The sequence below is a fragment of the Dromiciops gliroides genome, chromosome 4 (genome assembly GCF_019393635.1).
Source record: "Dromiciops gliroides isolate mDroGli1 chromosome 4, mDroGli1.pri, whole genome shotgun sequence".
NCBI lineage: Eukaryota > Metazoa > Chordata > Mammalia > Microbiotheria > Microbiotheriidae > Dromiciops > Dromiciops gliroides.
Window position 1 is genome coordinate 494,119,353 of NC_057864.1, and position 27,757 is coordinate 494,147,109.

General features: G+C 45.2%; 1 protein-coding gene and 2 long non-coding RNA genes across 3 annotated transcripts in view; 2 read left to right on the forward strand and 1 right to left on the reverse strand.

The window, feature by feature from the left end:
* LOC122754375 overlaps positions 1-6,512 on the reverse strand; it is a 32,227-nt gene extending 25,715 nt beyond the window's left edge. The window contains exon 1 of the long non-coding RNA XR_006356358.1: positions 6,411-6,512. This is a non-coding gene — a long non-coding RNA (uncharacterized LOC122754375). The remainder of the gene's footprint in view (positions 1-6,410) is intronic.
* LOC122754376 lies at positions 6,019-7,103 on the forward strand. Its single transcript, XR_006356361.1, has 2 exons — positions 6,019-6,113; positions 6,421-7,103. It is a non-coding gene; the product is annotated as an uncharacterized LOC122754376 (long non-coding RNA).
* A 4,686-nt stretch (positions 7,104-11,789) lies between these two features.
* SPP2 (secreted phosphoprotein 2) lies at positions 11,790-23,242 on the forward strand. Its single transcript, XM_044002756.1, has 8 exons — positions 11,790-12,013; positions 12,102-12,226; positions 14,620-14,742; positions 15,979-16,089; positions 17,185-17,236; positions 18,256-18,306; positions 20,553-20,642; positions 23,088-23,242. Exons 1-7 carry the CDS (start codon positions 11,962-11,964, stop codon positions 20,630-20,632), a joined length of 594 nt encoding a protein of 197 aa, XP_043858691.1. The 5' UTR covers positions 11,790-11,961; the 3' UTR covers positions 20,633-20,642; positions 23,088-23,242.
* The last annotated feature ends 4,515 nt before the right edge of the window (positions 23,243-27,757 follow it).

The window sequence follows — 27,757 nt, forward strand, 5'->3', positions numbered from 1 at the left end:
TATAGTAAAAATAGGCAGTACAAAACATCCCCCCAGAGTCTGGAACACACTCCCCAACAAGTACATATGGTGTCCAAGGGGAGGTTCTAGTACACGTGCTTAGAGATCACAGGTGGCAAAGGGCTCATTCACAGCTGGGGTTGGAGGAAGTCCTTTCCTCCCACTGAGGTTTCCTCGTGAAGTTCTTAATCATCGTGTAGCTTTCTGCTGGGTTCCTTTGATGTTACTGATACATAACTTCTACTAGCTACTGCAGGGGCACTGCTGTGATGCCCCAAATCTGCTGACCCACCAAAATTCACAGGGTTATCTTCTGGCCCAGGATGAGAGGAGACAGTCTCTTCTCCTGCCTAGTGACTTCCTCTTGGAGACTGCTGGAGTACTCCCTCATCAAGGCTGTCCAGGCACTTGAAGGTACCGATTGTTTTACTTAAGACGCACAGGACATCACCAAATTCCTTTCTTTCTTTCTTTCTTTCTTTCTTTCTTTCTTTCTTTCTTTCTTTCTTTCTTTCTCTCTTTCTCTCTTTCTCTCTTTCCTTCTTTCTCTCTTTCTTTCTTTCTCTCTTTCTCTCTCTCTTTCTCTCTTTCTCTCTCTCTTTCTCTCTTTCTCTCTCTCTTTCTCTCTTTCTCTCTCTCTTTCTCTCTCTCTTTCTCTCTTTCTCTCTTTCCTTCTTTCTCTCTTTCTTTCCTTCTTTCTCTCTTTCTTTCTTTCTTTCTCTCTCTCTTTCTCTCTTTCTTTCCTTCTTTCTTTCTTTCTTTCCTTCCTTCTTTCTTTCTTTCCTTCCTTCCTTCTTTCTTTCTTTCTTTCCTTCTTTCTTTCTCTTTCCTTCCTTCTTTCTTTCTCTTTCTTTCCTTCTTTCTTTCTCTTTCTTTCTTTCTTTCTTTCTTTCTTTCTTTCTTTCTTTCTTTCTTTCTTTCTTTCTTTTTGCAGGGCAATGAGGGTTAAGTGACTTGCCCAGGTTCACACAGCTGGCAAGTGTCAAGTGTTTAAGGCTGGATTTGAACTCAGGTCCTCCTGAATCCAGGGCCGGTGCTTTATTCACTGCTCCACCTAGCTGCCCCCACCAAATCTCTTCAGACAATCCCAATATACTTCCTATGGAACGTCATTTGATTTTATTCAATGATTCATTTTTTCAAAATTAATTAGGCACTTTTTATAACTTAGCTTAATGCCTTTGCTTGATTGGCTGATTCAATAGAAGCATCCTCATCTGATTAAGGCAGTTATTTTAAGTGTAGTGGGGAGACAGGCTTGCTCAAACCCCCTCCACCCTTGCAAGTGCCATAGTCTCTATAACTGTGTGCCGAAATAGCTCTGTCTCAGGAGGTGGATAATTCCCTCTAGAGCCTCCTTTGGTACTAGATTAGGGTCAATAGTGTCCATTGCTGACTCTTGTAACCTGGAAAAAAAATAAAGCCTCTCTCCACAGTTAGAGCTTCACATAGTTTAGTAACATAAGCCCAAATTTTCCAAATACATCCATTCGTATTTCAAATTTTTTCCCTCCTGGTTGGTATAATGAGTCCTTTTGGCACTACAGAATGCAATGGAAAGAACTTTGAACTTGAAGTCATAAAGACCCAGGTTCAGCTGCTACGTCTGCCACTCGATAGCTCTTACACTGAGCAAACCACTTTTAATGTCTCTACACCTCCATTTTTTGGCCTATAAACTGAACATAATAAATAGCTGGACACCTGCTTCATGGGAATCCTGTGAGGGTCATATGACATATCATCTGTCTGTAAAGCATTGTCTAAATCTGCAAGTACCAAACAAGTTTTAGCTCTTTTACTTTATAGTTTCACTTGGTAGAATTATAGAAATAAGATGTTTTTGTGACTAAGTGGTGGTGCCCCCAGGAGTGGAGGGGATCGATGTGAGGGGTATTTGTAGAGATAGAATCAAAAGGATGAGTTCCTCAACAAATCAGTAATCAAAGAATATGGAAAAAGTGGTTCTCAAAAGAAGAATTGCACATGAAAGAATGATCCAAATCACTAATCACTAAGAGAAATTTGAAGCAAAATAACCCTGAGACTTCACCTTAGACATGCTCGGGAAATTGGCAGAAGACAAAAGATGAGAATAGTGAACGTTAGTGAAGTTGTGGGAAGGCAGGCTTGTTTGTGCATTGTTGGAGCAACTGTCAATCAGCACAGCCATTTTGTAAAATAATTTGTAATTATAGCCCAAAAAAGCAGCTAACACGTGCATACCCTTTGACACCAAGATTCTATAGCTAGGCTTTTGAGGTAGCAAAGAATTAGAAACAAAGTAGCTGCTTATTGATTGGGGAATGGCTGAGCAAACTATAGCATAAGAATGTAATGGGATATTATTATGCTATAAGAAATAATGAATACACAGAAGCATGGAAAGATTTATATAACCTGATAAAGAGTCAAAGAAGTAGAGCCAAGAAAATATGCACGACTACACAATGTAAACTTTGCTACATAAAGTTTAGCAATCTCAGCTTTCTCATCTGCAAAATGGGACTAAGACTGCTTTTTTTACCTCACTGGGTGGTTCTCAGAGAGTATTTTATAAACTTCAAAGAACTCTAGAAATAAGAATTCAGAGGTGATCAACAAGGAGCTAGACGGGACCTCAGAGTTCATCTAGGCTCACTCACTCATTTGCCCCAGGAGGTATTAAATGGCAGTCTGCATTCCAATTCATGTCCCATGGTTCTTAGTTCTGCTACCTCTCACTTCTTCCTGTGATGACACTTTGAACTAATCTGATAATCCACAGAATATTGGGATACAGATGAAAGCATAAACAAAGGGCAAACTTAACAGATCAAAATTTGTATCAGGGGAGAGATGTGCAGACTTTATGAGCATGAACATTCTAAGGAGAAATGCATAAAATCCAAACCAGAGGTGATAGTTAATGTGTGACTTCCATCTGCTCCCTCTCTACAGCCTCCAAATATCATCATGGCAAATAAGTCCCCAAAAACCAAGAAGAACAAATACAAATATTTAAACTTCAAAGTCAACTTGTTTCAAAGAAAATGAATAGGACAGCATGGTCAGAGAATCTCTGTTAGGTTTCTAAGCATAAACAGCATTAGGAAATGCCCTGCAATAACCCAAAGTCCACTTAGACACCGGACAGAACCAAAATAATCCTCCAGGAATGTTGTGCACTGTGACAGCCATACTGCCGGATGAAGAACTGTGAATGACTTAACCATTCTCAGCAAAACAATGATCCAAGACAATCCCAAAGGACTAATGATGAAGCAGACTGTCCACCTCCAGAGAAAGAACTGATATTGATGGAACACAGGCTGAAGCAGGCTGTTGTTCACTTTCTTTCATTTTTTTCTTTTATTCAAGTTTTCTTATACAAAATGCCTACGTGGGAATTTATTTTGATTTGGGGACCCTGCCTGTGGGCCGAGATTAAAAAGCCTTAGGCCCTCAGGAGTTTTTTCTGTGGAAGAGGGGCTGGTGCCCCTCCCCCTCCGCTTCAGCTGAGTCAAAAAGCCCCGTGGGCTTTACAGTACGCCAGGTCAGATGGCTGGGGGGAAAAGCCCCAGCTCCCTCCGACCTGAGGGGATTTACCCCAGAGATCCCAGGCTCGTGAAGGCCAGGCCCTAGCACAGCTCCTGCAGAGGTCCCAGGCAGCGGGGGGCATGGGCCCTCAAGCCCCTGCCCGGCTGGCAGATTAGTTTGGCATGTGCCAGGGTGCAGGGAGCCGGAGGTTTGAGGGGAGAGAAGGAATAAGTATACAGGGGAGAAGACAGTACAGAGAGGGGGAGACGGTACAGGAGGATGGAGAAAACAAGAAAGGGCTATGATACAGAGAAGATAGAGATGCTGAGGGGGGCAGACAGACAGAAGAAGGAGCCTTACCGAGTAAGGGGCTTTTCAGGGGTTCAGCACAGCAGTACAGAAAGGAAAGTTAGATGCAGGGGGGTCAACAAAGTGAAAGGGGCTTGGAGTTAGAAGAAAGGAGCTGAGCAGTGAAAGTGAAGCAGGGGAGCAAGAGTGAAAGTTGGAGAAAGCTGGAGCATACCCTAAGGCAAGAGGCAGCAAGGGCCCTTATTATATTAAAAGCAGACAGCTTGTATAATTTGCATTTATCTATTACATTTATTTTTATAAATAAATTCTGCTTTGATTATTTAATTAAGAGGCTTATTAATCTTTTGTTTATCAATTTGGGAGCGGAGCAGCTTTTTAAAAGGCCCTAACAGATTGGCTTTGGAAATTAATAGCAGTCAGATAGCCAGCCAGTCAAAAGTCCCTAGTTTAGGCCCTGCAATCAGATTCATCCCCCAGTCAGTTTAGACCCCAGTAAGTCAGTAAAATATTTTACATTTGAATGGCGACCAAAAAGGGACTTACAACCCAATTATAATTTTTCTATAGTTATAATTTTTCATATAGCCCACACTTATAAGATTTTTCAGATTAGTTAAGTTAATCTTTTTATACCTAATATGGTCATGTTTTACAAAATTGCACAAGTATAACCTATATCTGATTGTTTACCACCTCAGGGATTAGGAGGGGAGGGAGGGAAGGAGGGATAGAATTTGGACCTCAAAATTTTAAATAAAAATGTTTATTATCAAAAAAAGAAAAGGAAAGAAAACCCTCTATGCTCTTGGTCAGACCTCTGAGATCAACTTCAATGAGACCAGCTGGGGAACTCCAACCAAATGGAGCATATTGTGTAGTGATCAAACACTTTGAAAAGTGCATAATTCTATACAAAGGCCCTTAAGAGGCTGAGGGGATGGTCATGTCCTAGCCTAGCTCCCCTCTATCACTGAAACAGTAACAAATGTGCAATACAAAAGAACAGTGAAAAAGGACAAGGTGAGGCATATTTACAGGAAAAAAATCACCTCCCCAAAACACACACACACATGCAAACCTAACACAAGTAAGCAAAAAATAGGTTGGTTCAATTTATGGAATAAAAGAAAGATCTCCAGAAAGAACAACATACCCAGAAGCAAAAAATGACCCTTCAGAATAGCTAATATACTTAATTTTAAAATATATAAAAATACATATCAATTTATGAATGAAGAGAGAACAGAAAGAATATGGGACCTGACAGTATATGACAGTTGTTTATTCAGTGGGCAGTGCTAATTAATTGGCAGATTCTCAGAGGAATAGAACTACCCAGAAAAAGAATATTCAAAAGTGGCAAAAACAAATAATAAAGGAAAAATCAAGAAGAGCAGACCTGGAATGTTTTTAAGATTCCCTACTAGTGATATTCATTGGAACTTAGCAAGGCAATCGGAGCATTTCTGCTCTCCTAATGAAATGTGAAGGAACTTTAAAAAAATCTGAATAATGTATTTTGGTAAATCATATATAGGTTGGGGGGAGGGTTAAGTTAATCATCCCACCACACTTAAAGTAACAAATTACTCTAGCCCTTTGAGACACATGAGAAGCCCAATCAATTTATTAATTAGACTAGCTGATAATAAATTGATGGTCCAAAAAGAAATTTTTTTAATTAAATAAAAAATGGGGCACCTAGATGGTACAGTGGATAGAGCACCGGCCCTGGATTCAGGAGGACCTGAGTTCAAATCCAGCCTCAGACACTTAACAATTACTAGCTGTGTGACCCTGGGCAAGTCACTTAACCCCAATTGCCTCACACACAAAAAAAATTTTTTTTAATTAAATAAATAAACTGATGGTCAGTGATCTCTCAGTAACCAAAGACCAAATCATGGAGATCACTAAATGATTAAATACCTTTGGAAAGGGGGGTGTCTTTGACTGGTAAAAATCAATCCCCAAGCAGTGGATTAAAGCAGCAGCCCTGGATTCAGGAGGACCTGAGTTCAACCTGGCCTCAGACACTTGACACTGTGTGACCCCGAGCAGGTCACTTAAACTCTCATTGCCCAGCACAAAAACAAAAACAAGACAAAACAAACAAACAAACAAAAAAAACAACCCTGATTGGTGAAATTGAGGGGGTGGACTTTGAAATGAAAAGGTGGGCTGAAAGCCTTCAGCAATTCCTGCTGAGAATGTGGCTTGATCAAGAGATTCAGCTGCCTCCAGCAATCTGGACAGAGGAATCCATCTCTACTACTGCTCTGGTAGGTTTTCTCCTTCATGAGCTGGATTACCCTAAATTCTAAGAGGTAAAAGGGCAATAGACTTGATGCTTTGGTGCTTAGATTCCATTTATACTCTGAACAGAAGTAAGGTCTCCTGGTTGAGTGGAGTTCCCCCTAAGTATTGAGGCACATTACTTCCAAAGGATCAGCATTGTTCTTCAGAGACTGACTAACTTTCAGGGCCTGGTCCTTGAATGAGGAAATAGAAAAGCCTTAATCCTAATTTAATAACTGGTTATTAATATAATGAAAATAGTCATTTCTCTTACCATATACCCTTTGCCAGATGAGAAAACCTTTGTTGAATCAGTCTGTTATGGGCATTGAACTAAGTGCAAACAAACTTGAATAATCAAAGCTTGAAGGAAAAGAAGGTTTCAAACCATTGGATAAATGACATTATGCTGCACAGGAAGTGTACCAAAGATTGGCCAAAGAGAGTCCTGTCCAGTAAGCTTTGGATCAAAGTGCAAGCCAATTCAAAACTTAGAATTTGAGTGCCTGACCAGATTCATAGAAGCAGCCATTCCAGCAAGAACTTGACAGGGAATTGCTTGGAGTCAAGAGGGTAGAAAAGAAGAGCATCTGCCTCCTCCTCTCCTTGAACAAAAGAAGACATTAGACACTTCAAATGTCCCATAATTCTCACAGGTATCCTAGCAATGTCCCTAGAGCAGGAGCTACAGACAGCAGTGTATGCATTGAGAACCACGGACAAATTAAGACAGAAAAGGCGGCTTCCGTACTCTACAAAGAGACTAACAGAAAGTTACGCTGTGACTTAAGGAGGATTCATGAGGACTGCACAAAGGAAAATAAAGGACTTCCAATAATCAAGAGCTGTGAGTTTAGACCCTTGACACATAAGTTCTATAAGTTTGATCCCACTTTCCAAAGGGATACCTTTAAAAGTATATGCAGTTAGGAGTGTCACAGACTTTGGGGTGAAGTAAATACCTTTAACTAGAAGCTAATTGAGTCTGACTGATTTATAAATATTAACTGATAATCAATGGAGGAAGCACACCAGTGGTTGATGAGCCATAGTACTAGATAACCAAACCCAGGAGCTCAGAGTCTCCTAGAACTCTGAGAGGAAACATTGCAGTTGCCCATTGGAGACCCATTTTACCAGTTTGAATAAGGAGTGTGGGATAGAAGAGCATTGCTACACATAAAGAAATTTCTTGTATTACATAAAAGGAGGTAAAAATAGAGGTTGCCAGAATCCATGGGACGCGATCATAAAGAAACCTGAATTTAAATCACCTATAAATATAGCCAACAAAATCTACAGTTTCTGGCATTTGAAAAGGATTTTATGATTTCACAAATCAAAAAGCTCCAAGCAAAATCACACTAAACTTTTTGCAAAGACTGAGAAATAAGAAGAGAAGCTCGAGTGTGACTTTCTGAAAAGTAATAGAAATGGTCATCATGACATAAGACAAGCAGATCCTGCCAAGAGGAAAGATAGGATATACACGCACAACACACACATGTTCACATACACACTTATATACACTATAGATGTGTGTTATATATTGGTGCATACTTAAAATGTTATAGATATGTATATATTCAAATATATAATCATCTACAGGGAAACCCAATACTAATACCCTTGGGCAGGGTTTTTGACATGGAAAACTAATGACAAATCAATCATTCTCAAGTTAAACAGACATTAAAGTAAGGAATGGTCAGGTGATGACTTATAGAGGCTGTCATGATGGAGACATCATTCCACACCTGGTTCAGCCTCATGAATTCCTGAAATTCTTCCCAATCTCTGTCTTTCCCTCTGTGGTCTCCTCCTGTGATTGGTGAATTCATTCCCAGAACCTCTACTTGAGGTTCCCATGCCAGTCATCCTCAATCTGGCTCAGCCCATGATTCCCTGGATTATTTCCCAACCTTTCTCCTTTCCCTAATTCCTTTCCCATCACTGCTTTTTTTGCTCTCTTTTATGTACTGCCTTCCCTTTAGAATGTAAGATCTTTAAGAGGCAGGGATTATCTTTATTTTTTGCTTGTGTGTACATAGTGTGGTGTACATAATGGATTTGTAGTTTCTTATGCAATCATTTTTTTATTTTACTATGTCACAGACATGTTTGCTTTATTTCTTAAATTCAGAATAAAATTAATTTAATTTAACAAAAGAAATGAATGAAAAATCTGAAATATATCTTTATATATCATAATTCAATGAAAGTAGCAATTACCAGTATAGTGGAAGGTTGATCAGGAGATCTCTATTACCTTTCTGCTTCCTCCACTTGTTCAAAGGAAAGAGAGCCTGCTTCCAGATGAAGGACCAGGGAATCGTTTGTAGTGGAGGTGATACCTGAACAAAGCTTTGAATGATGGCTTTAATCAATATAAGAGGGCATGGGAAATGAGGAAGAATTAGCAAAGGCATGGTGACAAGAAGCATGGGATGTGGATCTGCAACTGGTTTGGGTCTGCTAGAACACCCCAAATATAATTGGGGGCAGTTTATTGAGTATGTCAGACCAAAAATTCACCTGTTCCTAGTTCATAGAATTCCCATTTTACAGATGAAGAAAATTGAGACTAGAAGGGGTGAAATGACCCACCCAAGGTCACAAAACTACTAAAGTAGCAACACTGAGATTTGAAGGCAGGCCCCTCTGTCCTATTTTTTGACCCTACAGCTCCTTCCTCATTCAACCCCTTGGCATCCTGGCAGGGATCCTTGCATTACTACCCATCGCTCCCAACATCCCACTATAGGAGACCAAGACTCTGGAGTCTAAAAATTGAAGGGAGCGTAGAGACAACAGCAAACCCCTTTTTGAGTCTCTAAAACTCTTTAAGACCTTCTACACAAACTACACGGCCCTTTCTCATTGTCTAAAGAAAAACAATCAAAACATTCTTGGCAGCCGGCATATTGGTAAGAGCAAGACCTGAATTTCCAGTTCCAGTTCTTTCACTAATCCCCTCCTGGGTGACCCCTGAGGAAAAATGCTTCCCCCTCTCTGGAACAAGTGCAAATGTCTGGGGAGTTGGCTCAGCTCCTTTGTAGCTCTAAGATCAGTGGGCAGAAGAGGCATAAAGACCTCAAGTTCGAACTTTGATTTTTGTCTGTCTCATTTCCCTTTGGAACATCAGTCAAGCTCTCATAAAGAAATCTTCACCTAAAAGAATAGGCTGAGCCCCAGCTAGCAGCAACTTCTGATAAAGCACTCACATGGGCAGGAAAGGGGGCTTTCTTGTTTTAAATGTTGTAACTAATTCTCTTTAGCACTTCTTACTTCAATCCCACAACAGAGAAAGAGCAATGACCAAGTTCCTAGGGTACTCTTGGGAATTAAGTCAGCTTTGGGGAGATTCTATCATGAAACAGGCAATAATGGTATATGACTTATGTCCTAAGTGAAGATATACTTTTTAACCATCCAAATTTCAATCACAAAGAGAAACCACCACTTAGCACAAGGAAGGCTTTATTCCTGGGAGTGAAATTGGTCTGCAAATTCTTATCTTCAATCCTTTCGTTTTCTCTGCTCCTAAATAGTGTATTTCTACTTGTTGTGGAGATGAATGCAGACACAAAAATTCCCTGGAATTTAGGGAATCTGAGTTGACTGGCAAGGGAGCCGACTCATGTCTCAGAGATTGGCATGGAATGAATTCATTTTCTATTTTCTTTTTTTCTTTCTTTTTTTTTTTTTGCAGGGCAATGAGGGTTAAGTGATTTGCCCAGGGTCACACAGCTAGTTAAGTGTCAAGTGTCCGAGGCTGGATTTGAACTCAGGTCCTCCTGAATCCAAGGCCAGTGCTTTATCCACTGTGCCATCTAGCTGCCCCCTCATTTTCTATTTTCTTGAAATGGGTGGGTGGAGGAAACAAAACTATTACTCCTTGCAAATATCCAAGCTTTTGGAACAAAAACTCATTATTTTACAAAAACTGTGGGGAAAAACTGGAAAAAGGTATGGCAGAAACTAGGTATACACCAACATCTCACACCATATACTAAAATAAGATCAAAATGGGTTTTAAATGATTTACACATAAAGGGTGATACCATAAGCAAATTAAGAGAGCATGGAATTGGGGCAGCTAGGTGGCACAGTGGATAGAGCACTGGCCCTGGAGTCAGGAGGACCTGAGTTCAAATCTGACCTCAGACACTTAACACTTACTAGCTGTGTGACCCTGGGCAAGTCACTTAATCCCAATTGCCTCACCAAAAAAAAGGGGGGGGAGAGAGAGCATGGAATCATTTATCTTTCAGATTTATGAACAGAGGAAGAATTTAGGACCAAAGAAGATATAGAGAGCAATACAAAATGTAAAATACATAATTTTGATTATATAAAATTTTTAAGTTTTTGCACAAGCAAAACTAATGAAACCAAGATTATAAGGGAAGCAGAAAACTGGGAAAGGATTTTTGAAACAAGTATCTCTGATAAAGGCTTCATTTCTCGATTATGTAGAGAATTGAGTCAAATTTATAAAAAATACAAGTCATTCCCCAATTAATAAATTGTCAGAGGATTTGAACAGGCAGTTTTAAGACAAAGAAATAAAAGTTATCTATAATCAAAAGAAAAATGCTCTAGATCACTATTGATCAGAGAAATGCAAATTAAAACAACTCTGAGGTATCCCCTCAAACTTATCAGAGTGGCAAATATAACAAGAAAGGAAAATACTGGATGTTGAAGGGGATGTGGGAAAGCTGGGATGCTAATCCACCATTGGTGGAGTTGTGAAAAGATTCAACCATTCTGGAGAGCAATTTGGAACTGTGCATACCCTTTGATGTGGCAATACCACTGCTAGGTTTATATCCCAATGACATCACCCCCCCCCAAAAGAGAAAAAGACCTATTTGTACAAAAATATTTCTAGCAGCTCTTTTTTGTGGTGGCTGAGAATTGAAAATCAAAGGGATGCCCATCCATTGGGGAATGGCCAAACAAGCTGTGGGATAGGATGGTGATGGACTATTATTGTGCTATAAAAAATGGCAAGCAAGGGCACATCTAGGTGGCGAAGTAGCTAGAGCACTGACCCTGGATTCAGGAGGACCTGAGTTCAAATCCAGCCTCAGACACTTGACACTAACTAGCTGAGTGACCCTGGGCAAGTCACTTAACCCTCATTGCCCTGAAAAGAAAAAAAAGAAAGAAATGACAAGCAGGATGACTTCAGAAAGGCCTGGAAAGACTTCCTCCCTTCTAGCACAGGCTGTAAGAAGCCACACCGTGGTGAAAACATTTTCTCAGTGACTGCTTCCCTGCCCACCAAAGTGCTGACATGTAAGCAAACATCATATGGGAAAGGCGTCTGGTACCATGGAGGAAAGCCCTGGGGTCAGAGGACCCAGGTTCAAATTCTGCCCCAACTTCTGCGATGCTGAGTCAGCAACTTCTCTCTGGGCCTCCATTCCCTCATCAGTAAAACAAGGGCATTAGACCGAATGGCCTCTGGGCTTCCCCCAACTCTCAGTCTGAGATCCTATGACCATCTTGAATACATGCTATTGTCCTGGATTCCTAGTGTGAGCTGAGGCTGCTGCTGAATCCCCCCTCTGAGGTCTAAACTCCAAAGGCCACTCCATCCTGTAACATTTTCATGGAGAAACACTTGGCAACAAATATTTGCTCCTGGGTCGATGGTTTCTGTTTGAGCTTCGCTGTTTGCTGAAAAGCCGTGACATAGGCCTTGGTCAGATTCAGAGGTAAGACGACACTGGAAAGACACTTTTGTCTCCAGGAAGACCAAGCCTTGGGAAGCCCAGCAGGAAAGTCCCCTGGGTTACGTGTCCTGGAAAGAAGGTGGTCATGGAGCTCTTGGTAATGGCCACTCTCACTGTGAACATCTGGGCTTGTTCAGGTAGGATCGCGTGAATGGTTTCATGTCTGCTCATTCCAGCCAGTGACTCCCTGTCTTCATGAGGACCTGGCATCTTCCCATCATCCAGGTTTCCCTGTCTATGACTATGATCCAGCCATGATGAGGGAAGCTCTCAGGGCCTCAGTTGAAAAGGTGAACTCCCAGTCTCGAAGCCCAAATTTGTTCCGGGCATACAAGAGTTCAATTAAAAGAGTAAGTAGAATTCTTAAGGTGTTTTATCTTGTATTTTATTTTGGTGGATTTTTTTCTACATTCCAATTTCCTTTTTGTCAATTTTGTCATCTTTAAAGATAATTTCAAAACCAGAACAGCCTCTAATTATATATATATATATATATTTATATATGGATATGTGGATATATCCACACATATGCATGTATATGTGTATGTTTGTGTGTATTTCTTTACATGTATGTATGTTTTGGACCCACCCTAGGGCTTCCTCAATGTGAGGCGCTTCCTCTACCAGTAAAGATGGGCACCTTCTCTGTCACTTCAAATCTTGCCAAGTGGCCTGGGCATGTCCTGGGTTACCCAGCCAGCTCAGGTCAGAGGCAGGTCTTCCTCACTGGGGGCCAGCTCCCCATCTGCCCCAGCAGACTGTCTCATTTGATTTTCAATCATGTAAGATTTCAGACTCACTTGTGTCTAGGATTCCAGAAAAGCTCATGATTGGTGTCCTCCTTTCTTTTATTTTTTTTTTTTTATTTTTTTTTTTTAGTGAGGCAATTGGGGTTAAGTGACCTGCCCAGGGTCACACAGCTAGTAAGTGTTAAGTGTCTGAGGCCGTATTTGAACTCAGGTACTCCTGACTCCAGGGCCAGAGCTCTATCCACTGTGCCACCTAGCTGCCCCCTCCTTTCTTTTATACTTGCCCTCACCATCCCTCCCCTTACAGCCCCTTACTCCTCTTTTCCCGCTCCTGAAGTTCAGCCTCAGTGATCAGACTGACTCTGGGTGGCCCCAGAGGGTAGCTCTCAGCTAGTGGGGGAAATACAGTGAAACAGATCAATATGTTGATGTGAGGAAGAATTTCCTCACTGTTAAAGGCGTCTAAAAATTAAATATAAGAAACCAAAGTTTCCTTGAGATGAGTCCTCTGTCATTGGGGCTATTCAAACAGAAACTCAGTGAAAGATTATCTGAGATGTTGTTTATATTCACAAAGTGGACAGAGAAGTGGACAAAATGACCCAGAAGGTCAGAGCCAGGAGGGACCACCTAGGCCAGCTCCTTCATTATAGAGCTGAGGAAGCTGCTTGGTCACAGTAAGTTAATTAGCAGCACAGCTGGGCTGGGGTTCTTGGCTCCCCCATTCAGGGAGCCTTCTATAACGTCACACTCCCATCTCTGCAGAAACCAGAGCCACATGGTGTCATGGTCCTGCAGGGATGGGCGTCTCCTCAAACATGAGGCACCATCTCTCACCTCCAGGCCTTTGCCCTGGCTGTGCCCCCCCCCCACTCTTTTTCCTCCTCAGTTCTGCCCCTTCACTTCCCTGGCTTCCTTCAAGAATCAGCTCAAACTCACCGTTAGCCCCAGCAGGTCATTTCTGGTCACTCCAGCTGCTCATGCCTTCCCTCCAAGATTCCCTTTCATCATACAGACACATGCGTGTATACACACATCCACATGCCTATATGTGCTCATGTGTGAGTGCTGCGTGTACACAAACCGATACATGTGTGTCTATATCTCATGCGCACCTAGTATTTACACATCATCTCCTCCATTCGAATCTAAAACCCTTGAGGGTGTCCCTAGCACAGTGCTCAGCATGTAATAGGTGCTTAATAAATGCTTGCTATCCATCTGGCCCAACCCCTCAGTGCTAGCAACAAAATCAGGAAGCCTCATGGGTTACCCTAGTTCTAGATCTCTCAGAAAGACTGAGGAGGTGGTGAAGTAATGGACAGAAAGCCAGCCAAGCTCCGAGGTAGGAAGAGCCAGGATTCTGGTCCACGTCTGACCTCACCGTCTGGGGGATCCTCTACAAGTCCCTCACCCAGCCTCTCCATGCTTCAGGCAGCACTGGTAGTGATCTGCATTGCTAGAGGAAAGTTCCTCCCTGGGAGGGTCATACACCAAAGAAATCCCAGGTCAGACTGGTCAAAAAAATCGTTTAAAATTAGAAAGCTGATAACTCATGTCGGACCAATTGCTCTCCCTGCTGGTGAGGGAGACAAGGCCCAGAGATGAGCCTCAGTGAGGCCAGATAACTCAGGATGGCCCAAAGTGCTCTGTGAATATAGTTTGACTCTTTCTCCCAGGGGATTTATTGGCTAATTATGAAGTTACAGGATTTCCATAATATGACCCCCAGTCAACGGGCATTAATTAAGGACCTTGTGTGTGTCAAGCACTGACAGGGGAAACAGAAAAGCCATGAGATAGAGCCTGGCCGAACAGAGCTTACTGTCTGAGGAGACAACACACACACATAGAAACAAAAATACACCTTATTGGAGGGAGGAGGAAACCAAGGCAACATGTATCTTTCCAATCACCTGAGCCCAACAATTTAATCAGCCAAGAACTATCCCCCACCTCATTGGCCAAGGCACTAATGATTCCCTCCCACAAAGGTCATCTTCATGAATGAGAATGATTTGACGATGGACATCGACTTTGGGATCCGAGAGACTGAATGTAGGAAAGAGTCTGGAAACCCACCAAGCACCTGTGATTTCAAAAGGGGCTACTACACGGTAAGCTGACTTGCCCCACAGCCTACTTTGGCCTACTGTCAAAGACCATGGTTCTTTGTGGGCTCGAGATTTCACCCACAAGAGCCAGGAGGTCCAGAGAGCTGAAAGCAAAGGAGGTCGCCTGAGGAAGGGACTGCATGCCGGCAAACTACATGGCTAAGGAACAGCAGGTGCCCACACTGCCATGTTCTGGGTGCAGGAATGCCTGTAGAGCCCGTGCTGGGTGTTTGGAAATTCCGGTTTGTCATGGTCTGAGTGGGAGACTTACCTATATCCCCATACACTCCAAGCCCTCCATGGTCCCACTCCTGGGACAGGAGCCTTTGGGGGTGTCTCTCACACAGGGTAAGGAGCTGCCTGCCCCCTCTGTGGCCCTTGTGCCCCACTGAGCCCCAAGCTCTGCACCACACTGATAGCACAGCCCATCGTGCTGCTTCTGAAGTCCTGCCAACCATCGTCATGAGCTCTGACTCACCTGGAGACACTGCTCCGACATTTTAGCCATTTCAGAGTTGCTGTTTCCTTCACACTTTCCCTTGCTCCTGTCCTGAATAATCATGTGTGGCCAGCAAACAGCTGGACAAAACAAACTCTGGCATAAAGCAGACACTTGTTGGTTGGGGGATTAGTATTCACCCCCACCCCCATGGATAAGTAAATAGAGCCATAGATTCATAGACAGACAGACAAATGCATAGTCAGATAAATACATACATATATAAATGAGGAGTGAATAAGTGGAATATAGAGAAAGACAGACAGACAGATAGAAGATAGATGGATAGATAGATGATGGGCTGATAAATAGAAGATATATGGATAGAGAAAGGCATAGACGGATGGATGGGTGGATGGATGGATGATAGATTATGGACAAATAGAAGATAGATGGATAAAGATAGGTGTAGACAGACAGAGCATTTATTAAGCACTTACTATATGCCAGGCACTGTGCTAAGCACAGGGAATACAAATACAAGCAATAAAGGCCACCTTGCCCCTCCAGGAGCTTACATTCAAAGGGAGGGAGGGGTGGGCTGGCCAGCCAGGGAGCTGGTCAGGGGGAAGGAGGACACACCAGGCCACTCAGGGTTAGAAGTGGGCGTGGCCAGTTGGGCACTGTCTCCCTTTGCTTCCCCCTCATGCAGAGCATTGTCTTTCTGGAAATGCCTTCCCTTCTTTTCTTAGCGTCTAGCAGGTTCCAGGCCCAACTCCTTCTCTGTCCATGTTTGACAGCCAACATTGTCCTGCAGAAGCACAGTAGAGATCTCTGCTGAGCAGGTGCAGACCGTGTGGGTCCGCTGCCATCAAGCCTTCCCCGGCTCTGATTCTAGTAGCAGTGAAGAGGTGAGCCCGGGAGAGCGTGTGCCCTTGAACACGGGGCTTCCTTTGGGGTTTGGGCAGGAAAGCAGCCATGGTATCGGCGGGACATGGCAGTGCCCACCCTCTGTTGGGACATAAAGCTGGATCTGTATAACTGCTTATTGGCCAATTTGAGTCTGAAAAACCACCAGGGAGAACAAGATCATGGCCCCAAACACGAGAAACTCCCTCCCCAAGCCCACGGGACTTCACATTCAGACACAGCCCTCTTTCCTCCCCACCCCATGTTGCTCATTGGCATCGGTCTTAACTCCCCCCTCCCCAAAGGTCACTCAGACAAAAGGCCCTGATTTCTTCCCCAGCTCTGTTGCTATTTGCCCTCAGTATAACAGATGCCTTTGCCTGCATATGCCCAGGCTAAGCTTGGCAGAGGACTTACCTCTGTTTTCTAGGAAGCACTCCTACGATGTTCAGATGCCCATGCCTTGGGTCCCTTCCTGATTACACAGAATTCCTGGTCACCACCAGCCTCTGCCTGAAGATGCTCCAAGTGAGGGGCTCCTGCCCCCTCTAGAGGGGCCCAGTTCACTTTGGGGCAACTCCAGGGATCATGAAGTTCCTCTTGAGAGGGATGTCCAGCCTTTTCACTTCCCTCCACTGCTCCTGATTCTGCCCCACAGGGCCAAGCAGAATGAGCCCTACCCATCGTCCTTCTGCATGACTGTGGCCCAATAATGATAGCTTCATGTCCCCATGTGGTGTCCTTTCCCAAGTCTCCTCAGGGCCTGGAGCTATGTCCCTGGGCTGCTCATCTCAGCCTCTGCTGAGGGCTGCTGGTTTTTAACCTACATCACCCCTCACAGAACATGCACTAAGTTGTAAGGTTTGACCCTTCATCCATGAGGAGGAGACCAACCAGTGAAATCTGATCCTTGAGACAAAAATGCTCTATTATAACTTGGCCCAGGGAGAAGATCTGTCACAGGGTTCAGTCACAATGCACTGTTCTGTCCCCCCCCCACAATAAAAGGCCTCCCGCAGCCTGGGAGAGCCCTGCTGGCTGGGTCTGAATGTGTGTGCATGTTCTCATTTCCTCAGTACTTTTCTGCCTTTATCTAGATTTTGGGGGGCAGACTGGGATCGTACAACTGGAGAAGCTATTACATGAGAGGTAAGCAGGGATTTGGCGGCCACGGAAGTGATAGCTTTGGGGAGATCCCTTTCTGGTGGGAGATTCCTAAACACATTTAACTATTCTTTATGTGACTAATCCCAGAAGTCTGGGGTCAGAAGGGAGTTCACAGGCTATGCAATCTAGTCCACACCTGACTGTCACCTCTGCAACATCATTGTCATCATCACTAACATTCACATAGCCCCTGGAGGTTTAGAAGGCACTTTACACACCTGATTCTCAGGTGAAATCGGTTCTCTAGTGACAGCTAGCAAATGTCTAGCCCCAATGTCCTCAACAGGGACTGCTAGGTGGCACCGTAGTTCACAGAGCACCAGGCCTGGAATCAAGAAGACTCAAATCTGGGGGCAGCTAGGTGGCGCAGTGGATAAAGCACTGGTCCTGCATTCAGGAGGACCTGAGTTCAAATCCAGCCTCAGACACTTGACACTTACTAGCCATGTGACCCTGCGCAAGTCACTTAACCCTCATTGCCCTGGGGAAAAAAAAGAAGACTCAAATCTGTGTTCAAATCTGGCCTCAGATACTTACTAGCTGTGTGACCCTGGACAAGTCATTTAACCATGTTTGCCTCAGTTTCCTCTTTTGTCAAATGAGCTAGAGAAGGAAGCAGCAAACTACTCCACTATCTTTACCAAGTAAACCTCAAAAGAGGTCACAAAGAGTAGGACACAACTGAAATGACTGAACAACAACAATGAGCACCTACTATTCCTGGTTCTTCCCTGAAGACCCAAGAATATAGGTGCTGATCTGTACTGGTCCAGGGATTTCCTCATTGGGAACTTCACACACAGATGATTTTTAAAAATGGATGCCTTCCTGGAGACAAGGACCCTTTCATTTTTGCCTCAGTCCCTAGCCCAGAACCTCAAAAGGACTTTAAAAGAATCTCTATATCATGCCCATCGTGTCATGAGCCTGATGAAGACATGTGCATGTGTCTGGGAAGTTCCAGTAGCTTTGGACCAATCATAATGATCTCTATTTTGCAGATGTAGACATCAATGAACCCCGCCGTGAGCCACTTTATCAGAGGTCACTGGGTAAGTTACTGAAGGCTCTGCCATATAGCAGACATCCATGAGCATTCTTCCAATGAGCCCCAGAGCTCAGGGCAGGAACAGCACCAAGAGACGAGGTCCTGACCCAACATTTGATCTTCTACCAAGAATGGGAGACCAAGGGGTAGCTTCACAAACCACTTGTTTAAAGCACCTTAGATCTGCCTGAAGTGTGTGATGTGCTACAGAAGCTGGTGACCTTGGGCTCTGAGGACAGGACTTCACAGGACTTTGCCCACATCCCTATTCAGCCCTGTGTCACCTTGGGCAGTCGGTGCAGTTTCGTGCCTCAGATTCCTTGTCTGTAAAATGGCACGAGGGGGCCTCTTCTAGCTCTAGAACCCCAGGAGATCTCTAGGCTCCTATGAAATTGACAACATCCTTGGCCAAGCTTGCATTTTCCAGTTCTCCTATCCCATTTTTACTTCCTTCCTCTAGGCCACGAGGCAAGATTTGGCTGGTGTGAATTTAGTCTGAGGAGCCCCCGTTAGCAGATTCTTTTGCAAACAAACAGGGAATCAAAATGAATAATGATCCATCATTTAAGTCTTGATTGGTGAATAATGAATCCCATCAAGTGCAGGTGCATGTATTCAAGTTCCCACCATTAGAAGAGACAATTATGTAAAGTACAGTCATTAGTTCTGTCCCAATGTCCAGTATACTCCTAACAAGGTACATGGGTAGCCATCCAGACTCTAGTGCCTCACACCTCTCACACAAGGACAGGTAAATACCTACTCTCATTCTCTAGGCTGATTATTCCGCTCCAATCTGCTCCCACACAGACATTTCAAGGTTCCCAGAGAAGGTCTAACCACCATGGTTACATTTGAACTCTCTCAGAATCTGTGAGATGTTCCTGTTGTGGAGAGAGCATACTCGCCCTATTCACCACTTCAATTCCTGAGCCCCTACCAATGTGTTTTCATTTACACAAAGCAGCTACTTATAGTGATGACAATTTTAGAGCATAACCATTTACTTAACAATAAAGCAAAAGAAGTAGCAACATAATATTATATATTACTGTTACATATGTCATATGTTAAATATAACATAAATATAACATAATCTACACATAAATCTAACACATGCTCTCCTACCAATCCACTCAGTATCTAGAAAAAATGAACACACAGAGAAACCTGACAAAAGATACTTGATTGAGGAAAATCCATGTGCTCAGGAGTGTGCTCCATAGCTCCGTGTCTGCTATATGGCTCCGTGTGCTCCAAGTGTGGAACTGTCAGCTCCAGTGGCCTTTGTCTGTTTCAGGAACTTCACACAGAGTGAATGTTGTAACTTTTGCACCAAACAAGGGCTCCCACTGTTGGGTTGATCCAGACTGTATTACTCTCCGACAGCAACTGCAGTTCCCATCACTTCCAGCCTCAGCCTTCACTGAGGCAGCTCTGAAATCTCACTCTTCTTTAGCATCTTTCTCTCTCTTGTCTTTCTGGGTTCAGATTCTGGGCCCCACCTCAGCTTATGGTTAGTAAGCAAGTTCTCATCTTCATTCCATAATCAGATAAATTACATTTGTGCCTTCACCATAAAACAGTTCTTGTGCCTGCATCACTCCAGTATACTTCAACATGTCACCTTCAAATGGCAACACCTGTTTCAGAACTATGACCCCCCCCCCAAAGTAACTATTTCTCTTAAACTGTGACCAAAATGGGCTCAACTTAACTACAAACTGCTCCATGTGGAGGATTGGAACCATAAAGAACACTACACTCAGAATACCTGTTGGACCCCTCCCCCCATCCTCCGTCTTTCTCTTCTGATGTCCCTGAAACCCACACACCTGGGGCAGTTTTTGTGATGAGAGAGTCATCAATTTTGAGCTGAAAAAGAACTTGGAGCCCAACCTTCCCCCAACCCCCACCCCCTGACATTTCACAAACAGAAGCCTAGAACAAGAATAGCTTGCCTAAAGTCAAGTCTGTGGCAGAGCCGGGATTAGAACCAGTCATTTAACTTCAGCTTCAATCTTCTTAATGATGATGATAACTCACATTCTTAAGAGAAGTTATAGAAATCATGGCTATGAAACAATGAAGCTCTAAAAAAGCAGAGCAGAGCACTCATCCCCATGGGTATGACTCGTTCCAAAGGCGTCCCCTCAGAAGACATGCTTCACTTCCTCAAAATGTGTGGCCATGACTCATGCTTAAAACCTGAGAGCAGCCAAGACACAAAGACATCTCCACTCTCTACAGGTATCAGGAATGCAGAGATGTTTCCTCCCAGAAGCAGAGGCCGCCACAATGCCCAGCATCCATACAGTGTCTTTGAATAGCAATAGCGAGGTGAGTGGGTTCAGTGGCGTGTCTTGGGGCTCCGTCCAGTCGTGGCACAGGGGAAATAATGAATGCCACAGACTTTTAGGATTGATTAGGCTTTAATGACCCTGAGGCAGGGGGAGATGCTCCCTATCCCAACCACTCCTCCTTCTACTTCACCCTACCCAAGCATCACCCCCGTCAAGCAAGACCAGGGAAGTCAGGGAAGGGTAAGTCCGGTAGAGAGGCAGAAGGGGGCTGGGAGGAAGATGGGTCCAAAACCCAGGTTTTACTGATGATGACACAGTCTCATTACCTAAGTGCTTCATGTTAACTGTATGCTTCCTGTCTTCTCTGCAGCCTTTGCCTGTCGACCACCCTCTTCTCCTCGATGCTCTCTTCCCTCCATCATCCTTTCTCAGTCTCCTGTGCCATGCCCCCTAACCATAGGTGTCCCCCAAGGCTCTGTCCTGGGCCCACTTCTCTTCAATCTCTTTCCTATTTCATTTGATGATCTCATCATCTCCCAGGGATTCAATTATCATCTCCATACTGATGATGCTCAGAACACCTAATCCATCCCTAAGCTCTCTCCCAACCACCAGACTCACATCTCCAGCTATTAGAAATCTCTGACTGGATGCCCCATACACATCTTAAACTCAATAAGACCCAAATGGAACTCATTCTCTTTCCCCAAAACCCTCCCCTCTTCCAAGCTTCCCTATTACTATTGAGGGCACCACCATCCTCCCAGTCCTCCAAGCTTGCAACCTAGATGTCATACTGGACACCTCACTATTTCTCACCCCATACCCCATCATTTCCAATCGTTGCTAAGGTCTGTTGATTTTACCTTTGTCACATCTCTCACGTGCCCACCATGTCAGCTACACTTGGACTACTACAGTAATCTGCTGCTTGGTTTCCCTGTCTCAAGTCTCTCCCCACTCCCCTCCATCCTCCACTCTAGGATCAAATAGAAAATCCTGGCATTCCCAGTCCTTCATAACCTGCCCCCTCCCACCTTTCCAGTCTTCACACACCTCACCGCCCAGCACATACTCCTCCATCTAGTGACTCTAACCCCTGTCTATTTGTTCTCTCTCTCTCTCTCTCTCTCTCTCTCTCTCTCTCTCTCTCTCTCTCTCTCTCTCTCTCTCTCTCTCACACACACACACACACACACACACACACACACACACACACACACACACACACCTGCCTCAAGGCATTTCTCTGGCTGTCCAGGTAAAATCCCATCTTCTACAAGAAGCCTTCCCCACCCCCTGCCCTCTGTTCATTATTCCCTATTTATCCTGTCTTGAACTTGTTTGTACTTTGCTTCTGGCCCTTCTCCTGCCCACTAGACCAGGAGCTCCCTGAGGGCAGGCACTGCCTTTCATCTTCTTTGTATCCCCAGCACTTACCACAGTGCCTGGCACATAGTAAGGGCTTGATAAATGCTCATTGATTCCTTGGTCGCTTTCATAAATATCATCCCACACCCTAGAAAGAGCCCTAGCTTTGAAGTTGAAGGACTTGGGTTCAAATTTCATCTCTGCAACTTATTAAGTCACCTTGGACAAGTAGTGCTGGCCCTTGCTGTGCCTCAGTTTCCTCATCTGTAAAATGAGGAGGGTTAGAACTGATGGTCTCCAAGGTCCTGCTTGGCTTTGAGTCCTGTGGATTCTGTGAATCAATCATAGCCCCCTTTTCCAGATGAGGAAACTGAGGTTCAAAGAGCTGAAGTAATTTGCCCAACAATCCATAGTTCATAAAAAAGGGAAAGGGAATTAAAATCTGAGACATACTCCTCCTCCCCCAGTGTGCTCCCTCTCTCCTATCTATGGGCTTCTATAAACACATATTTGAGTAGGTGTGTATATGCAATAGATGCATCATTATGCAGTAACTGCAATATGCTGAAGATATAAATCCATACATATACATACACACACAGAGTAAAAGGAAGGACTTGGAATCTGTGACTTTGTACTCTCCATCCTGTGCTCTAGATAGACAAAGAGATTATATACCTACCTACAAACCACACCATACACAGAAAGATGTATCCCACCCAGATACATTCCCAGGGCTACGGCTGATTCTTTTTAACAGCTTTCAATATGGAGCCCAATTCAAGTGACTATTAACCTTCTACTATGGGAATCACTGGGCCTCCCGGGCCTGTTTGCTATGGTCACTCAGTGAGTGGATATCTAAGAGGTGGATCCCAACACACTGTGTGCCCTGTCCCATTGTAGCACAGGAATGGATGGATGGATGGATGGATGGATGGATGGATGGATGGATGGATGGATGGATGGATGGATGGATGGATGGGTGGGTGGGTGGATGGATGGATGGATGGATGGATGGATGGATGGATGGATGGATGGATGGATGGATGGATGATACTCCCACACATACACTCCTCTCACTTGCTTCTTGTTTTCTCTTTATGAACAGTTAAATGGGAGCAGAAGATCAGGATTGCGAGGAGCACAAAGGCAGTATCAGCATTCACCCCTGTAGTTCAGTCTCACTGCCTTTGTTCTTGTGGTTTTTATCACTTCCCTTCCACAATAAAACCTTCCTCTTCTGTTGTTTGTGCATTCTCCAAAGAAAAGCAGCCTTTAGATGGTCCACAATATGCCTAAGATACATGAAACTTGAAATTCACTATAATTACTGAAGTGGCATTCAAGGCTCCTTAGAAGGAATGCCCACAGCTGGGTTGGAAGGCCCTCTACAAGCTTCCTCACCAAGGGTTTTGCAGCCTTGACTTGAAGACCTACAGTGAGAAGAGGAGTGGGGAAGGAAGGGAAAGGGGTTTAAGGAGGGGAGGGGGCTCTCACCTTAGCACTCTACTAAGTGCTGGGGATACAGAGAAAGGCTTAAATAGATGACTAGACAGACGGACAGACAGACGATGCTCCATGTGACCCTCTCTGCACCCAGTCACCAGGGCCATCTCGGACCAAGGGGACTGTGGTCATCAGTGCACTTGTGTGCACTGGGACCTGGCTGTCTCTGGCCTTGAGCCCCAATGCCCTCCTTCCCTCTGAGAGCCCACCCTCTAGGTCCAGCCCAGCCCTGACTGATCCTTGGTCCCCCTGTCTGTCTGTTTGCAGTGCACACCTCCAGCCCCCAGAGAAGGAGGCCTCTCAGGCCCCTTGCCCCCCTCCCACTCTGGAGAACCCAGGAGCACTGGGCTAACAAGGCCAAGCCCAAAACTCAAGCACCTGAGCTCATCTGAGCCAGGGATTTAAAGTCACAGGGCCTGGACTCCAGGCCAGGCAGCTCTTCTGAGACTCGGGGCTCTTCCAGCCTCTCCCTCCACGCAAGCCTTATTCCCGCCTGTCCTAGTCTCGATTCCTGCTCCCTTCCCTGCCCCCGACACAGTAGCATGGAGACAGCAGGATGCAATGAAAGGGGCATGGGATTTGGAGTCCAAGGACCTGGATTCGAATCAGCTCTGCTGATTACTGCCCAAATGACCTTAGACAAGTTTCTTCCCTTTATGCGACTTTAAAATGGGGAGGTTGGACTCCGTGACCCCTGGGGAGCCAGCCAGCTCCGCATCTAGCTAGGATCCATGACCTTTTCCTCTCCCCTTTTTCTTTATCCAGAAGATGAGAATGATTGGGCTCCTCCCAGGCAGAAAACCTTAAAAGGCTAGAAATGAGTTATGGGCGGCAGCTGTCTGGTCTCCCAGCCCGCCACAAACCTTCTCTTCCCTTGTCTCCTGGCTCCATCTAGTGGTCACTGCAAAGCCCAGCAGGCCTCTCCCAGGCCCTTCCTGGGATCCAATGGAATGTCAGGGCCAAGGAACTGCAAGTGAGCCCGTGCAGATAGCTGGACCACAGCATTCAGGAAGGGCAGCAAAGTAATGCAGTGGACAGAGCCCTGGGCCTAGAATCAGAAAGACCCAAGTCAAATCCAGCCTCAGACACTTTCTCGACGGGTGACCCTGCTGGAGTCCCTTACCTCTGTCCTCAGTTTCCTGTAAAAAGGGGATAATAATGGCACGTCCCTCCCGGGGTTGCTATGAGGACCAAATGAGGTATTTGTAAAGTGCTTCATACACCCTTAAGTGCCACATAACTCCCCTCCCCCTGCCCCAATATTGTTATTTTTCCACAACACTCACAAAACTTCTTTAATTCATTCACTAACCTTCCTCTAATCATCCCAAGGCCTAATGCTGCTGAGGAGACTCAGGAGCGAGGAGGAGGTAAAGGTCCACGAGCCCCATCTCTGGGGTCCAGGGGACTGAATTAGGCTCCAGAGAAGACACAAGCCTGGTTAATTCTTGGGAGGCTCTGGGACCTCAGTTTCCCCATCAGTCGAAATGGGAAAATGCTCCACATGCTGCTTACCTCCGGGAAGCACTTTGCACATGCAAGGCTCTAAGGAGGCAAACAATTGCTCCTACTAGTTACTATCCTTGGCACTTCCCTGAAGCGCTGTTGGTCTGCCATCTTCTCTTGTTGGTGGGACCCTAGGATCAACTGCTTGACCCGGAGCTTTGGCAAGGATTCTGGCTGAAGTCCTGTCACTGTATGGAGCCTACAGCGGGCATCTGAGAGAAGATCGTTGAGGTCCTGCCATGGGCAAGGCCCTGTCCTGGGCACACCTGCCCTCTGGCTGCCCATCTACCATGATCCTTCTTAGCCCCTCCAGGTCAGTCTTCCAAAGGTCCATGTTTCCAACCCTCACCTGTAAGATCCAGAAAGCAGGGACCGTTTCCCTCCTGTCTGTTTGTCTTCCCAGCACCCAGAGAAGTGTCTGGCACCTCGTGGGCACTTTTAAAACACTCGTTGATTGGCTGAGCCCTTGACTGACATCAGCACACACTGAATAAAAAATCTTTGAGGCTTCCCCCTCCCCCCCACCCCGCCCCCGCCCCAGACCTACCAGGGTAGAAGAAGACTCGGAGTGTCCTGGCCCAGCGACTTCCTTTTTAAAAGAAGCTTCAAGAGGAGGCGCTTTGCTGAGGAACAGAGACAACCGGCACCACCATTCATCTTCCTTCTTCTAATGAACGTCATTGCTCTCTTGATTTTTATGTCATCTGAATTCCCCGGTCTCCCCCCCCTTCTCCCCTCACAGAGCCATCCCACATCACAAACACTGTTTTTTAAAGAAGAAAAGAAAAAAACAGAAAGTAAAAATAGGGGGAAATTGGATCACCCACATGACGCTTGGCCTGTGGGCCTCCCCCCACCTTGACAAAGAGGGGGCGAAGCTGCTTCTCGAGCCTCTCCTTGGGGCCAGGCTCACTCCCACTGATTCCACAACACCCCCTTTCCATTGCTTTGTGGGCTTTGTGGCGAGCGTTATTGAAGTGACTGCGGATGCTGTTTTCTCGGCTCTGCTGACTTCCCTTTGCATCAGTTCATCTAAGCCTTCCCAGGCTTCTCGATATCCATCCCATTCATCATTCCTTACACTGCCATGAACCTCCATCTGCTTAGCCATTCACCAGTCGATGGCCACCTGCTGCTTCCAGTTCTTTGCTGCTTCAAACACGTTGGTGTCTGTGTGCCAGCTTTCTCCTCCTTGGTGACCTCCTCTGCGTATGAACGTCTTGTTGTTGTACAATTGTTCCAGTCATGTCCACCTCTTTGTTGGACCCCATCTGGGGTTTTCTTGGCAGAGATGTTGGACTGATTGGCCATTTCCTTCTCCGGCTCATTTGATGGATGAGGAAACTGAGGCCAGCAGGGTTAAGTGACTTGCCCAAGGTCACATGGCCAGTATGTGTCTGAGGCTGGATTTGAACTCAAGTCTTCCTGACTCCAGCCCCAGCGCTCTATACACAATGCCACCTAACTACCCTTGGACATTTTAGTCACTTCATTCCCATAATTCCAGACTGCTTTCCAAAATGGTTGCACTAATTTGCAGCTCCACTCTCAAGGCTTTAGTGTGCCTCTCTCTACAACTCTTCCAATTATTTCCTGACATAGTCAGAAGACCTGAATTCAAATCTTGACTCAGACACTTACTTGGCCATGTGACCCTGGACAAGTCATTTGACCTCTCTGCCACAGTTTTCCCATCTCTAAAATGGTGATGATAATAACACCCTCGCGGAGTTGTTGCAAGGACCAAATGAGTTAACAAATGAAAGAGCATTGCAAACCGTAAAGTGTCATGTAAGTGCCGGCTGTTATGATTATGGGGCAGCGACTGGTGCCCTGTAGCTGCTGCCTTCCAGTTCTCACAGCTCAGCTGCCCAGAGGTCAGTGGAGGGGCATGGTGGGTATGAACAGGCAGCATCATATAACCACCGAGGGATGTCATGAATATACACATCCAAGCAAGAGTGGTGGCGCTCCAGTGCTATCCTGGGACACGTGCTGCGGGAGAGCGACTGACTCCCTACCACAAACCTATGAAACAACACAGGACAAGTGGGCCTGGATGACTCGAGTCTGCCCCACTGGAGGGAGCTCCTGACCCCACCCCCACCCCCAGCTGAGCATGGGGTACTCCTTTTCAGTCTCACCTTTCACAGGCTGCCTACCCTTGGATTTAGGGATGGATGGAACCAAGAGGTGTGACAGATATGTGACAGAAGAGGAAACTAAAGTCTGAGCTACCTGGTCCCACAACCCATCCACGTATCTTCTCTCCTCAAGTGTCCACACTGGTCGCTGGACTCTGCAGACCCTTCTAGGTCCTTCGTTAGTGCCGGCTGGACCTTGTGGGCTCTGAAGCTGGGTTCGGTCTCCCAGAACCAATGACTTGTCTTTGTAGATCACCGGTGAGAAGCCAGCTCTGTAAAGGATGACTGGGGGTCCAGGATCTTTGTTTTCCTCAATGCTGCTGCCTTGGCAAACGTGCAGCAGATCAAAGCTGTAAGCAGTTGGCTGGGCTTATCGACCTGCCTTCCCGCCTCCAACTCTCTAAATTATTCACGCTCTCCCTGGGGATCACTCACCAAAGTGTCAGCAACTCTTTCAGCACCCCACCCTCAGCCAGCTCCCGACTCTGGCTCTTTTTCCTATCCGGGCAGTTTGAGGATAGACAGGGCCGAGAAAAATTCACGGGGCTTCAGAAAAGGTAAGGGTACTTAGAAATTTCTCTGCCCCTCTCTAATGCATCACCTGTTACTGTATCTGACATTT